Here is a 14,808-nt window from a genome sequence, read left to right as displayed (position 1 = left end):
AGAAAAACACCTAATGACACTTCTATAATTGACCATTTGACGACAATAAGTTAACTGCAAAGCAATATATAATTTCATAGGCCTCCAGCAAAGGTTAATGTTAATTTCACACACCCTCTTAACAACACTCATTGAATGCGAAATTAAAATACACTTACGTTTTTCTTTTAATGCATGGTTTGGGCCAAAACTAAAATTACCACCACTTGCCGAGCAAAAAAAAATTAAATCTTTGGGAGTGGATTTCAATACCTTAAATCAAATGTATAAAAAAGCAAATGAAACTGACGACTTCATGGCTTCTGGGTCGTCGTCACACTTCAAGACACTTTTATCTCTTAAATGTGGATGTGAATACATGATGGCACATGCCAAAAGAAAAACCCAGAAACTAAGCAAAAAAAAAAACGGAAGACCTAAAGAAACACTCCACAAAGAATGGGAAATTAACTTTTGGAAGATGCATTGTCGGTAAGTAAGGTAAAATTGCATTTCAGTGGTGGATTTCAAAAATGCCCCCCCTTTTAACAAGAAAATTCCACATTGGAAACTTGAGGTACTGGAAAATACCAAACAAGCCAGCTAGAAACCTCTCTTATTAACTCTTGAATGCTAGGTGTTTTTACAGCTTGGCTCGTGCAACACTTCCAACAAAGTTTTGAGTCGAAATCAACCATGCGTATCTTGAAAATAGTTTAAAATATCTTTGTGTGCAGTCAGTCAGTCACACTATATGACAGCCAATTTTCTTGAGTAATATTTGTCCAAAGTCTTCCACCAAGACTTTATACAGTCTTTACGCGGATACCATACGTTGCAGTTGCCTTTTACGGATACTAACCAAGCTTCAAGAAAAGGATTACTTAAAAGGATTATAAACTTATATGGTGGATAATTAAACTGCTTATGCTATTATTGAAGTGTCATAATTATAATGAAATCGCAGAATTTTATGAATGAAAAGTGAATGTGATGTTTTTATTTTGTGTTGAGTACGAAATTATTAAAGCATAAAATTTATGCAATATTTACCAAATGGCCCATTAATCCATATATTTTTTATTGGAAATGGTAGCAAATAGTGAAACATGCAATGGAATTTCTTTAGTGTTGTAATAAGAAAATTGTTTCGCTTTTAATGAATTTAAAATAGAAATTGAAAAAGGAAATAATGTGCAAAGCGGATTAAACAATGTGAGATGTGATTTTAAAAAAATGTTGCAAATAATAATAATTGTAAACAAAATACAAAAGTAATGTGAAAATTTTGAAGTAAATTAATATGAAAATGTAACAATTTTAAAAATATATTATTGAAAAATTACTTTGACAAATAAAAAATAACGAAATTAAAAACAAAATTGTACTTAAAAAAGAAAAAAAAAACACTTATCTCAATAAAAAGGATGTTATATTTCTACACAAACTAAATTATATAAATAAAGTAAGTCAACGAAATGAATTTTTAAATTTTTGTGTGCCTAAAATAATTGAGGAATTGTGACATACATATTACAAATACATACATATTATTCCAGAGGCCATTGAAGTTTTTGTTATGCAGTCGTGCAATATGGAGTGATGATTTCACTGCCTGTTTTGATGCATTACCAACCAAGACGAGAACAGGGCACTCCGTTCGTTACATTTTAATAACATTTAATAAGGAAGAGGCGACAAAGACACCCCCTTCCTTAAATTTTAACTGTCGATTTGCACACAAATCCAAGTCTATTTATTGTTCCCTACAAGCATTTGTTACAAAAAAGGTACCGACAACATCACTTCGTGCAAATAATAGTCTGTTCCAGTACTGCAAGAATCTACTAATTTTATTATTATATTATTTTTTTCGATATCATAAAGGAAAAATCGTAGTAAAAAATGTTGGATTCTTGAAGGTTCTGAACAGACATTAAATACAACAGTGGGAGACACCAGTCGAAGGTGTTTCATATTTTTTCCAAATGAAAAAAAAACCTTTCAAATAATAATAAAGAATTCCCCAGAGGAAGGAATAAAATCAAAAACTCAATAGATTAACCCACTTTATTTGCTAAATCAAACATAGTCTAAACCTACTGTAAGCCCATGTTTTATGTCGGTACATAAGCGACGGGGTGCCAACATGGGGCAATGGTTAGCACGTCTGCCTTGCACTCATGGGGTCTGTTGTTCGATTTCCAGGCCGAGCAAAATTATCATATTTTCCAACGATGAAAAAAATACAATTTAACGAAAAATATTTCCTTTATAATTTTTTTTCATTTGACAGTTTTTTTCCTTTAAAAAAGTTTTCATTTCTCTTTTTCATAGTCCCAATTTACATTAGGCGAGTTTACTTGCGAGAGGTGAGGTATATGGTAACCCTTTGCCTCTCAAAACCCTCTCTCACCCACAAACTGACAATTGCCGCAAGTAAACTCGCCTAATGTAAATTGGGACTTAGAAACAGAATTGAGCCCTGTAGTGGGATTCTCTAAGGGCCAAACCTATAGCTCTGAGTGTTGCGTGTGCGTTCAAAAATACATGTATTTCAAATTGAAATACAATTTTTTGTTTATCGACAAAAATCGTTAAAATTAAAACGCAAAACTATGAATAAAAAGTTGAAATAAAAGTTGACATCACTGTTGCTATCGGTAGAACTATGCGACTACTTTTTATTCGTCGCTAACTTACCGAGAAGCATCGTTAACTACCGAAATTATAAGCATTTTAATTTTAACGATATTTGTCGATAAATAAAAATGTCTTAGAGAATCCCACTACAGGTCACGTAAGTAGCACAAATGCAACTCTATTTTGGCTGAAATTTCTTCAAGATGTCAACTGTTTGTTTACATTTTCATACAATTTATTCACAATAACAAAAAAAAAAAAATTACGCCACCTTATAATTTGTCATGAGAATACCCTTCAGTGTAAAGGCCTCGACACATAAGAGGCATGACATTCTTGCTGAAGTCATATCTGATAAAAGAATAAAGACCAAGTTCGCCCTATAATAAGAAGATTTCAGAATCACATTTGTATTAGGTGGAACTTGGTCTTAGTCATTTACCAGATATGACTTAAGCAAGAATGCCATGCTTCTTATGTGTCGAAGCCTTAAAGGCCTGCCCATAAGCTGCCTTGCCTATAGTGCGATTCTCTAACTCATTTTTGAGTTACCGACAATTGTCGGTAAAATTAAAATGCTTATAATCTCGGTAATTACCGATGTTTTTCGGTAAGTTAGCGACGAATAAAAGCAGTCGTAAAGTTCTACCGATAGCAAGAGTGTTGTCAACTTTTATTTGAACTTTTCATTCATAATTTTGCGTTTTAATTTTACCGATTTTTGTCGGTAACTCCAAAAATGTGTTAAGATAATCGCACTACTGGTTGCCTTGCTTTCCTGCTCCATTTCTGACATAACATAAAATAAAAGAATAAAGAAGGCCGAGCCAATTTCGAACTAGGTTGCCCTTTTCTTCTTTATTCTTTTATTTTTGTTATGTCAGAAATGAAGCAGGAACGCAAGGCAACCAGGCGAGGCAGCTTAGAACTAGTTTGCCCTAGTTCGAAATTGGCTAGGCCTTATTTATTCTTTTACTTTTATTATCCCAGAAATGAAAGGAAGGACCCCTGCCATACGACGAAATCAATTTCATGAAATTATGCGTTCTTATAGGTCATTTAGATATGACATCATTAGCCGGATTTAGCCCATTATCAGGATTTATTAGCTAAATCCGGCCAAAATCTACTAGATTTACCATACAAAAATAAATCCTCGTATTGAGTGGATTTGTTTTAAATCCGGCATAAATCCGGTCAGATGGGCTGATGCATCTACCTTGGTAATTGTTCTATGAACAAAAATCAGCTGACTGCCATTTAAATCCTCCAAAATGTATATCTAAATGTAATGAGATTTGTACTGGATTTATTAAATCCAGTCGAGGATTTATGACTAGTCTAAATGAGCTATTAGGGCCGAAACTCAATCAGCTCGTTGCTTGCTTTCTTCGCTTTGCTCTAGTAGAAGAATAAATGAAAAAGCAACCTATTTCGATTTCATCTCCGCCGTTCTTTATTCTTCTTCAGAAATGAAGCCACGCAAGCAAGAAAAGTCCATTGTGTTTCTGCTATTAGATCTAGTTCCATACTGAAGTAATTTTTTGAGTTTACTTTGGGAGATTTCATGGCTTTCTTGCCTTGCTTCGTTTCTGACATAAGAAAAATAAAAGAAATAAAATTTCTGATAGAAGAATAAAGTAAAATTCAATCTATGTTGCCCTTGCTCTTTTATTTGCCTATCAGAAATAGGTATGTCTTCTTACTTTCCCAGCAATAATTGTCCAGCAAGAAATTTTTCAGAGAATAAGGAGTTTTTATTTTCTTTTGCTAGAGTATTGTAAAAAGTAAACAGACACCTTCCCAACAAAAACCAGCAAGCAATCAGCTGACTTGCATAAACAGAACAATTTGTCGGAAATAAAGGAACCAAAGGAAGCAAAAATTTTGTATTTTATTAAAAATAAAAAATTAAATGACCCAAAAAAGGAATTTTTACATTTTGCTACTTTGTTCTCTAAAAAACAACACATTAGGCTTGCTATTTCCACAATAAATTTGTTTTTAATTTTCACAAGCATTAATCACCGAATAATTAAAAACAGCTGATTGATTGTTTTCAGGAAGAAGAAGAGTTACAAGTGCTTGCTGGAAGAAATTTGTCCAACAAGAATTTACAAACTCTCAGTAAAAGAACTGTCAAAATGTCTCTCTTTCGATTCGTTCTCTTTTGCTGGCTTTTTGTGTTAACAGACGTCTTCCAGCAACAATTGGTACAAATTTTTACAAGTTTTAGGGTAACCAGACAGACCTAATGACGTCCGGCTTTGCTCATACGTTGGATGTGTTTAGGGCTATAGACCTGCACAAAACTCATCACTTTCTTTATATTTGCAAGAATGACACATGGGCGGGGTTATTGGATCATTCGAGTCATTATCGAAACAATTGATAGCTACACATTTAGCACTGTGAACAAAGAAGCCCCAACAAGGATAAGAGGAGATTGACACAACTCGCCAGACATCACTATCCGGTCTTCTTAACCATGTAGAATTCAGAGAATTCACTAATCACTGCTTCAGAGACTTTTCAATTTCATCAGATCCTCGGGTAGTTGAGAGGATTTTCCGGGACAGCACCACAGCTGCAAGCGCTCGCTATATGTGTACCTGCTGGTCAAAAAGTCGAAATTAGACCAATTCTCCCAGCTTATATTTAAAACAAATCTTCATAAAGAAGGTTAATGCTAGGTTTACTTTTACGAAATCCACTCGATTTCAACTGTCAATTCCATTGGTTAAACATCAAATGAAATCCAATGGATTTCAGATGAGTTTTCATTTGACGTATGCGCAAAGGAATTGACAGTTGAAATCGAGTGGATTTTGTAAATGTAAACGTAGCATTAACCTTCTTTATGAAGATTTGTTTTAAATATATACATGTTAAGGCCATGTTTACATTAGAGCTTTTTGCTATATTAACCTTCTTTATAAGGATTTATTTGACGTATACCCAATGGAATTGACATTTGAAAACCAGTCAATTTATTAAATCTGGTTACATGTAAACGTACTATTACTCTTGAAGTCAATAGGCTAGTAGGCGAGATTAAGCGGAACAAGTAGCTAGACTACTTAGGATTAATTAAATTGTGGGTAAGGGTTAAATAGCTCTCGAACCCGGGAAAGAAGGAAGAATTGTGTGTGTATTTTAACCGGCAATTTCAAATGTACATCGGAGCACTCTCAGCCGAGGAGATACGACAACAATTTACCATGAGCGGTGTTGCCCAAACGGATTCTCAATGGTAAGGCTTAACCCCAATTGGTTGAACGCGGAGTTGAGTATATGTCAGTTTGTGGTAGCCACCAATTTGTACAAACTTTTACAAAATGCTGTTCGATAACAAACTTGTTCAGTAAAAGAGAACTGAGAAGAACTTGCGAGTAGTTGCAAGAACTTGCAAATACTTTCTACTTGAAAAGTTATCGAACAGGCCTAATTATGTTTTAAATAATTCGCCACATATCACCTAAATAACTTGATTTGATCGCCGAGGTAACCATTGTCTTACGACAGCATTCGAAACGATAGTCGGACTATCTATAGTTTGCCAGCTCTATATACCTCCTGTAACGAAGATTCTAAAGACACTACTCCTCCCCATGCTGAGAAGCAGTTGCCCAGCATCAGCATGGATTCCGGACAATGCACGCAACCAAACATAGACCTTCTCACCGAACATTCATGATGGATCTTGACCTATCGAAGGCCTTGGATACAGTCAGACCTGGCAAGTTGTGCGAGGACATAGAGAAGACTTCCCCCACCCGTGTTTAAAACTTTGGAGGATCGACTGTATGTGTGGACGCCAGTAGTTTGTGGAATTTTAGAAATAAGAAGAATGAGAATATGGAAATTACCCAAAGCGGTGATATCTCCGGAACTGTATAACATTTACCATCCTGGAATTCCACTCCCTCCTGACGACATAAATCGTAATGTATACGGATCGTAATACGATCTTGGCGTCGGGCCCTATCGTCAATGGCATACATGTGTACACAGAGGGAAAAAGTCAATTCAATATCAACACCGTATGGTGTCAACATGAGAACAGGCGTGTTCAATTTTTTGACCTAATGGTGTCAATATGAGCACGTGCGTGCTAAATTTTTAATATTTCGACCACAAACGTGCTCACTTTCACCACGTTACGTGTAGCTGACTTAGTACAGTTGTTCCATTTGAGAAATATGACTTTACCCGACGCTAAATCTGTTCAATACTTGGAGGCTGGGTTCGATGTTTTCCTGATTCCCACCACTAAATACCCCAAGATATTGGGTGCAACGGTCTGTATCATGTTTAAGTCGTCCGCGAACGCCACACAGCTATTTGCGACAAGATCACTTTGGGCGCTCACAAAGAAACTTTTTGACGTATACGTCTCACCGAGGCTAGCGGAACCACAATACTATCTGAAATATGGGCCCAGGTGTTTATTGGTCGACCTCGATCTCGTAATCCTTGGGTATTCCATTCAAGCGCCATTCTGGTTATGCTATGAACATTTTTCTTAAGGTGTGCCCATTTAGATATGACATCATACCATTTAGATATGACATCATTAGCCGGATTTAGCGCAGTATCAGGTTTTATTTGCTAAATTCGGCCAAAATCTACCAGATGTCCCATACAAAAATAAATCCTCGTATTGAGCGAATTTGTTTTAAATCCGGAATAAATCCTCGTATACAACTCTGTTTTTTGAAACATATTGTTAGTCCATATTTACATTAGGCAATTTTCATTGCGGCAATTGTCAACTTGATGGAGAGAGAGGTCAGGCATATGGTAACCCTTTGCGTCTCAACACCCTTTCTCACCGACGAACTGACAATTGCCGCAAGGAAAATTGCCTAATGTAAATATGAACTTAGAAAATATAAAAAGTTGCAAGCTGGCACAAGAAACAAGGTAGATGCATCCATCGGTGAATTGCTATAACAAAAATAATTTAAAATGTCAAAATTTGTAAACAAGGCGAAAAAAATAAATTTGCTTTGATATACAAAGTTGATTTTAATCAACCAATACTAATATTTACGGATGTCTAAACGTTAAAATAATTCTTTATTTGCCCATTAGTAAGCATAAGCACTATAATGTGCTAACATTTTCAATATTAAACAATAAATTTGTAATTTGCCGTATGTTTTTTGAGACTAATTCAATTTACAACAACTTCTTTTGACGTTTCAAATTCGATCAGATGGGCTCATGCATCTACCTTGGTAATTGTGCCATGAACAAAAATCAGCTGACTGGCATTTAAATCCTCCAAAGGTATATCTAAATGCTATGAGATTTGTACTGGATTTATTAAATCCAGTTGAGGATTTATGGCTAGTCTAAATGAGCTATTAGGTTCTACAGCTCTATGTTAATTATGGTGTTGGGCCAGAATACCTTGTACATGATCCTGGGGTATTTGTTTATGAATACCTGTAGCTTTTGCGTACACAAGCCAGGTTTTACTGCCGTATAGAAGAATCGAGTTTATACATGCATCGAATATTTTAAGCTTGGTTTTCCTGGATATATACTCCATACAAGTTGCAGTAGTCTGAATGCCGCTCTCTCTTTGTTTAGCATGTTGGTCTTTGTTACAACGCTATTACACTAATCTCCCATTCTTCTCCCGAGAATGTCCCGAATGTTCCAAAACTTCCACCCAAGTGTATTCTTGCAATAAGAGAACTTTGTTTTTTTTTTTTTATTTTTTTTTTTTTGTGAATTATGATTTTATGCTGTCGGCGACTCTTTTTTTACTTGTTTACTTTCTATTCTTTCAATTAAGAATCTCATTCTTATGCCTCTTTATTTTCTTCCCAAAACTTGCTACCACAACATTACGTTACTAAATTATTTGTCTTTCTCTGTTTGCGCGCATCTTTCTCTTACACGGATAATAGCGTTATTTTCTTAATAAAAAGGGCTGTTATACGCTTGATAAAGCGGGCAATTCGTTATTTAAGTCGCATGGTTGACAATTTTCATTGCTTTTATCAACGTTTTTTGAGCAAATTGGAGCAAGTTAATCTTATGTCGTTTTTTATAATGTTAATTTGAAGTCATTTTAGTTGGAAGTTTTAGAAAGTTCGCTTTTTTTTGAGTTAAGGAAAAGTGTTAACGTTTCTTTAGATGGATAGACTTAATGAAAAGATATAAAGTTTAAATAGAAATCATGAAGTTTAGATAAATTCTTATGAAGGAAGAAGTACAAGTTTAAAGTTTCGGAGTCAGGTACTATCGAGTAGATGATTTTCGGAGTCATCAACTATGGAGTAGATGACGTTCGGAGTCATCTACTAAAGAGTACATGACGTTTGGAATCATCTACTACGGAGTAAATGACCTTCAGAGTCATCTGCAATAGAGTATATGACCTCCGGGGTCATCTACTAGACTAAATGACCTTTGGAGTAATCTACAATAAGTGAGTTTTGTCTTTTTGTGGGAGTTGATATTCATGATTGGGCTGATAGAATAAATGACCTTCTGAGTCATCTAATATAGATTATATGACTTTGACATCTACAAAGCTGAAGCAGTGTCTTGACATTTAAGCCATGTTTACATTTAGGAAATCCATTAAAGTGTGTTTTCACTTACGAAATGCAATGCATTTCAACTGTCATTTGTAACGTTTAATAAATCGAGGTTATGTACTTTATCATCATATAAGGATATAGTGTAAAGGCACATTTAGTCTGTGTACTCGACTCCAAGAATCTACATAACCTCACATTCCATCTAATTCAAATATTCGAAACTTTGTTACGATTATTTTCCACTAAACAAATTACTTCTTTATAGATATTTTATTTTATCACCACTCTTTGAACGGGAGGGCGGACGTATAACATGACAATCATTTCAAGGTTCGTTTGATGCAATCGTGCACAAATTTCAAAATCGTTATTTGACTCACATATTCGGCACAAAGAACGGAACTTGATGATGATGATGGTGGCTGATAATTTTGGCGCGTAGTGGTAGTGCAATGATATATGGATGTAGTTGTGGTGCTGGAGGGTGTTATTAAACTGTGTGTTGGTTGGGTGGATGTATAGTGTGCGCCACACATGCTCATAACAGATGTAATCGTTAGCCAAAATACAACAACAAATATGATATTTTAAAGGAAAAACAAAACAGTAGAAAAAATTATCATCGATTGCAAAATTCAACAAGAAAAAACAACAGCAAACGAACGAAGGCAAAAACAAACATATTTAGGAAACATGAAGAAGAAGCACTTGTAATGGAGTTAAAAGATTAGTTTGCGGGGTACAGTGGTACAAAGTAGTTAAAACGAGGGAGTTTTGAAATACAATACCGATTCAAAGTTATAGTAAGATTACATTTATTAAATCCACTAGATTTCAACTGTCAGTTCCATTGCCTAAACGTCAAATGACATCCAATGGATTTCAGATGAGTTTTTATTCGAAGAATTGACAGTTGAAATCGAGAGGATTTCGTAAATGTAAACCAAGCATTATAAAAAACATATCTCGTTTGCTAAGAGGTAGTTTACACTATCTATCAATGTCATATGGCACGAAAAAAAGCCATTCCATATCTACCCACGGAGGCAATGTGGAGACGAAGTTTTTTTACATTTTTGCTGGTGTGGGCCCACAGAGTAAATTGCGTAAGGAAAATCTCCAATATTGCAAATATTAGCGAATATATAACGATGGAAAATTTCATGTCGTATGACATTTACATATAGTGTAAACTACCCCCTACAAATCGAAGGACCAGTTAATGGTAGTAGCGCATTTATACGTGTGTATGAAATGTGTTTTAGTAAAATTTGACAGTTATGTTTAAAATGCCATTAATCATAATCAATTTAAAATAGGTAAATTAGGTTATGTGGTTCTTGTCAATGATATACTGATAAACTTATGCTGCATTTACACAAGCGATCATTAATATTAATAATTACTTATCCTTTTGTAATTGATGGAGCAATGTAGCATCATTTTGCTTGAGTGCTAATGTAAACATTGCCTTGCCATAGCCTATGGACTACAAAAAACAAGCTAGGAAATGTATGGGTAAAATAATCCACACTATAGCTCTGTTCCAGAACTAAAAAGTTTTTACAATTTTTACCATTTTTACACATTTTGCGTTCCCGTACACAAAATTTATATGAAAATCGTTTACGACTTTTACAACTTTTACGACTTTTACCACTTTATAAAGTACGGGAACAGGCCATATATTATACCCCGTTTAGATTATACTTTATTTAGCAATTCCAGTGAATTTAAGTTGTCATTTTCGTAAAATATATGTCAAATAAAGATATTGTACATGTCATCGTAATGCTGGGCTTATATTATAGCCTTTTGCAGGGTTAACCTTCTTAATGAGGATTTATTTGACGTATACGCAAAGTAAATGACATTTAAAACCCTGTGGGTTTGTTAAATCCGGTTATATATAAAAGTACTGTAAAAGTGTAAAGTCTAAAACAAGTTTTAGGTCGGAGGCACATAAGCAGAATGACATTCCGTCGATTTTAACTGTAAATTTTATTGTGTATACGTCCTCCTTATATGAGTAGTTCTTGCAGGTTCTGGAACAGAGCATTTATGTATACACATTGGAATTGACAGTTGAAATCGACAGGATTTCGTAAATTTAGACGTACTATTACAAAACAAAGTACAAGTATGACCTATTTTGAGGTTATACATTGAAAACCTTGCTCCGCATTTTTTGACCAAACCACAGTCTTCGCCTCAACACTGAAACCACAGACAAACTTTCAAAACTCCAAACAAAGTTTCGTTGTTTTACTTTGTTGAAGTGTAAACAAGTGTTGTAATGTTGCGCATGCGCTTGGCTGAGCTACATACATACGTCAAAAAACAAACGCCAGGCAGGCATCATTACCACTACCAGCATGATATGTGGGCCACAAGATATTTCATCATTACATTTTCCATTTTCATAGCTACCAACAAACAACCATCATCCGACAAATCCGACAATAAAGGCTTCCTTGGCACACACAACAAACAACCAAAGACACCGAATGTCGCAACATCTGCAAATTTATGAAGCATTCCAAGAGCAATGTGGTTATGTTTTGTTGTGTGTGTGGTTATGCTATGGCTCCGCTGTTTCTTGTTCAATGACACGATTTTCCGTTTTTTTATAGAAATCCAAATCCATTGCCTTTTTTGTATATTTACAAAATTTCCTTTTATAAAATCAGTTTTTTTATTCTTCTGTCTTTCTTTACAGCAGTACTAGAAAATGTTTTGGATTTGTATGCAATCCATGGTGCTTAATTTGCAAAATGTTGTAACTAACAAAACAGCGTCGATGTCAATATCCATTTAGACCTTCATCCCACCTGCAACTGGATTGATGTCTACCATGAAGAAAAGATTCTGCAATCGCCGAACAAATGGTCCATGGCCAGTTTGGTATAATTGTTTGTTGTTTTATTGTTGTATACTGTGTTATTTAATCGTAAGTATTCGGGCCGAAGGTTGCCCGCCATCTGAAGCCATTCTGCCATGTCGCTGCTCGCTGAGGGGCAAAGAAATACAAATATGGTGAGTGAAAGTGAAAACAACGAAGACATCAACGAGGGAAATACCTTCCAGAAAACTTGAATTAAATTTTTCTGTTTTCCAGGTGCTCCCACAGCAACTTACCCCAAATTATGGATGGCCTCAAGGCTGTGGAACGTAATATCAAGGGTTCTATAGATGAATTAGTGCTGGAGAATAATCAGCTACCTGCGCTACCAGGTCGCTTCTTTGGCACCCTACAAATCGTACGTCTTATGCTGCGCTACAATGGCATAGAACGAGTCTCCAATGGATGGCTGAATGAATTGGAAAATAGTTTGGTCGAGATCTATATAGTGGAGCCACAGCTGCGTAGCATACCTGTGGAAAGTCTTAACGGGATGATAAATATGGTGGCAATTACCATTCAAAGTGACGAATTAAAACATTTACCTGATTTTTCGGGGTTGCTAAGCCTGACTTATCTCAGTATTCAAAGTCGGTCATTGACGGAACTGCAGCCGTTGTGGTTTAGGCATCTGCCCAAGTTGCAGAACATTCACATAACAGGAGGAGAGAATCTAAATCGTTTGGAATCAGGTCTGTTTGATGGCTTGATTTCGTTGAAAAATGTGGATTTGAGTAGGAATGGAATCAATTGGATTCAATTGAGGGCCTTTGCCAGGTTGCCGAACTTGGTGAGTTTGAAGCTGTCCTATAATCAAATCAGTGATGTTGGAATGGTGGGGAGGATTGTTAAGGATTTGGAGAATTTGAAAAAGTTGAGATTGGATCATAACATCATCAACATTATAGAGGATGGTTCGTTTGTGGATCTGCCCCACCTAACAGAGTTGCATTTGAATGATAATCGCATAACGGAAATTGAATATGGGGCCTTCCTCAGGACTCCCATGCTGAAGACAATTTATTTGCACAACAATCACATTAAGCGCATACATCCGGAGTCGTTTATGCAGGCCTCGGGTTCGGGGGTGGAGACGGTGTATATATACAACAATGAAATTGATGAAACGGGAGAGTTGAGATCTTTGTTGGAGGCCTTGCCGGCCTTGAAATTTTTGGATATCAGCAATAATTTCCTGAGAGATATCCACTATGGGGCCTTGAGAGGTCATGGCACCCTGGAGCAGCTGCACATCAATAATAATCTGCTGAGGACCTTTGAACGGGAGGCCTTGATGGCCATGCCTGCCTTGAGGGAGTTGCGGCTGAGAAACAATAGTTTGCACCATGATTTACCGATGCCGTTTTGGAATCTCCCTGGGCTGAAGGGTTTGGACTTGTCATTGAATAATTTCCGAATTGTGGACTCTTTCCTATTGGCCGGCTTACCCTCCCTAAGGCGTTTGGATTTAAGTGAAAATGGTCTCATGAAAATGGATCCCACCACCTATGTCCATAATTCCATGCTGGAGACTTTGAATATATCGATAAATGATTTAAAGGTTCTGCATCCGGCTACATTTAGGAATTTGGATCGCCTATTTGAGGTGGATGCCAGCTATAATCAGCTAAAAGAAATGATACCGGGATTGCCGAAAATTGTGGAACGCATTTCGGTAAGGGGAAATATGATAAGCAACTTACCCAACCTAGCCGCGAAGAGTTTGAATCTGCCCAGTCTAAGAATGCTCGATTTGAGTATGAATCGCATGGAACATTTGCCGAAATATGCCTTTCAGGGCTTGCCTCAGCTAAGGGTACTGAGTTTGGCCTATAATCGCCTACGTTCCCTGGATGATACGGTGTTTATAGGTTCCTATCGCCTGGAGCTGTTGCATCTCCAGGAAAATCAGCTAATGCAATTGGATGAAAGGTGTCTGCTACCTCTGTCGGAGTTGAAGAATCTGAATCTACAAGCCAATAAACTGAGCTCCATAACAGATAATCTATTTTCCAATAATTCCAAACTGGAACAATTGGATTTGTCACGTAACGTCATACGCAGCATTGCCCCGGCAGCTTTTGAGTCGCAAAAATCTCTGGAATATCTGGACTTATCCTCCAATAACCTCAACGATATGTCCATTAGCTTGGCCAATTTGGTAAGCCTTAAGGACATTGATCTCAGCTATAATCAAATAACTCACATCAATTCGGAGGTAATATCCTCATGGAGACAGGTGGTGGAGATAAGGCTCTCCAATAATCTCATTACCGATCTAAAAAGAGGTAGCTTTAGGAATTTACTTAAGTTGCAATATTTGGATTTGTCCAGCAACGAAATAAGCCATGTGGAGCCAGGGGCTTTGAAGAATTTACCCGAATTGCAGGAATTTGTTTTGGCCGATAATAAACTGGCCGAATTAAAGGATCATGCCTTTGAGGATCTACCCAACCTATTGGCTTCACATTTCCAATATAACAATTTAAGATTTATATCCTCCGAGAGTTTTTTCAATTCACCTTCCATGGTATTTTTTAATCTATCGAATAATCATTTTCGCACCATGGAAAGTGTTGGCTTGCGTTCAATGCGTAATCTGGAAGTTTTGGATCTATCGACAAATGCGGTGCGCACCGTGCCCACAATGCCCTTGAAAATGTTGAATTGGTTGGTGGAACTGAAGATGGACAACAATGAGATCTGTAGGATTCAGGTAAG

The 14,808-nt window shown here is 36.3% G+C and overlaps 1 protein-coding gene across 4 annotated transcripts in view; it reads left to right on the top strand.

Annotated features, from left to right (window-relative positions):
- atk (artichoke) overlaps positions 1-14,808 on the top strand; it is a 100,576-nt gene that overhangs the window by 75,972 nt on the left and 9,796 nt on the right. For 2 of the 4 annotated variants that reach the window (XM_073986130.1, XM_073986127.1), the window contains 2 exons: positions 11,905-12,221; positions 12,304-14,803. In XM_073986130.1, the coding sequence (XP_073842231.1) occupies positions 12,031-12,221; positions 12,304-14,803 (2,691 nt within the window). In that variant the 5' untranslated portion in view covers positions 11,905-12,030. Of the gene's footprint in view, positions 1-1,350; positions 1,445-11,904; positions 12,222-12,303; positions 14,804-14,808 lie in introns of those variants that run through there. The other 2 variants (XM_073986129.1, XM_073986128.1) reach the window with 2 other exon arrangements.

Source organism: Musca autumnalis, unplaced genomic scaffold (genome assembly GCF_047663935.1).
Source record: "Musca autumnalis isolate F117 unplaced genomic scaffold, ASM4766393v1 scaffold_4, whole genome shotgun sequence".
Classification (NCBI taxonomy): domain Eukaryota; kingdom Metazoa; phylum Arthropoda; class Insecta; order Diptera; family Muscidae; genus Musca; species Musca autumnalis.
Note: the sequence above shows the minus strand (reverse complement) of the source record. Positions and strands in the feature narration are given on the sequence as shown.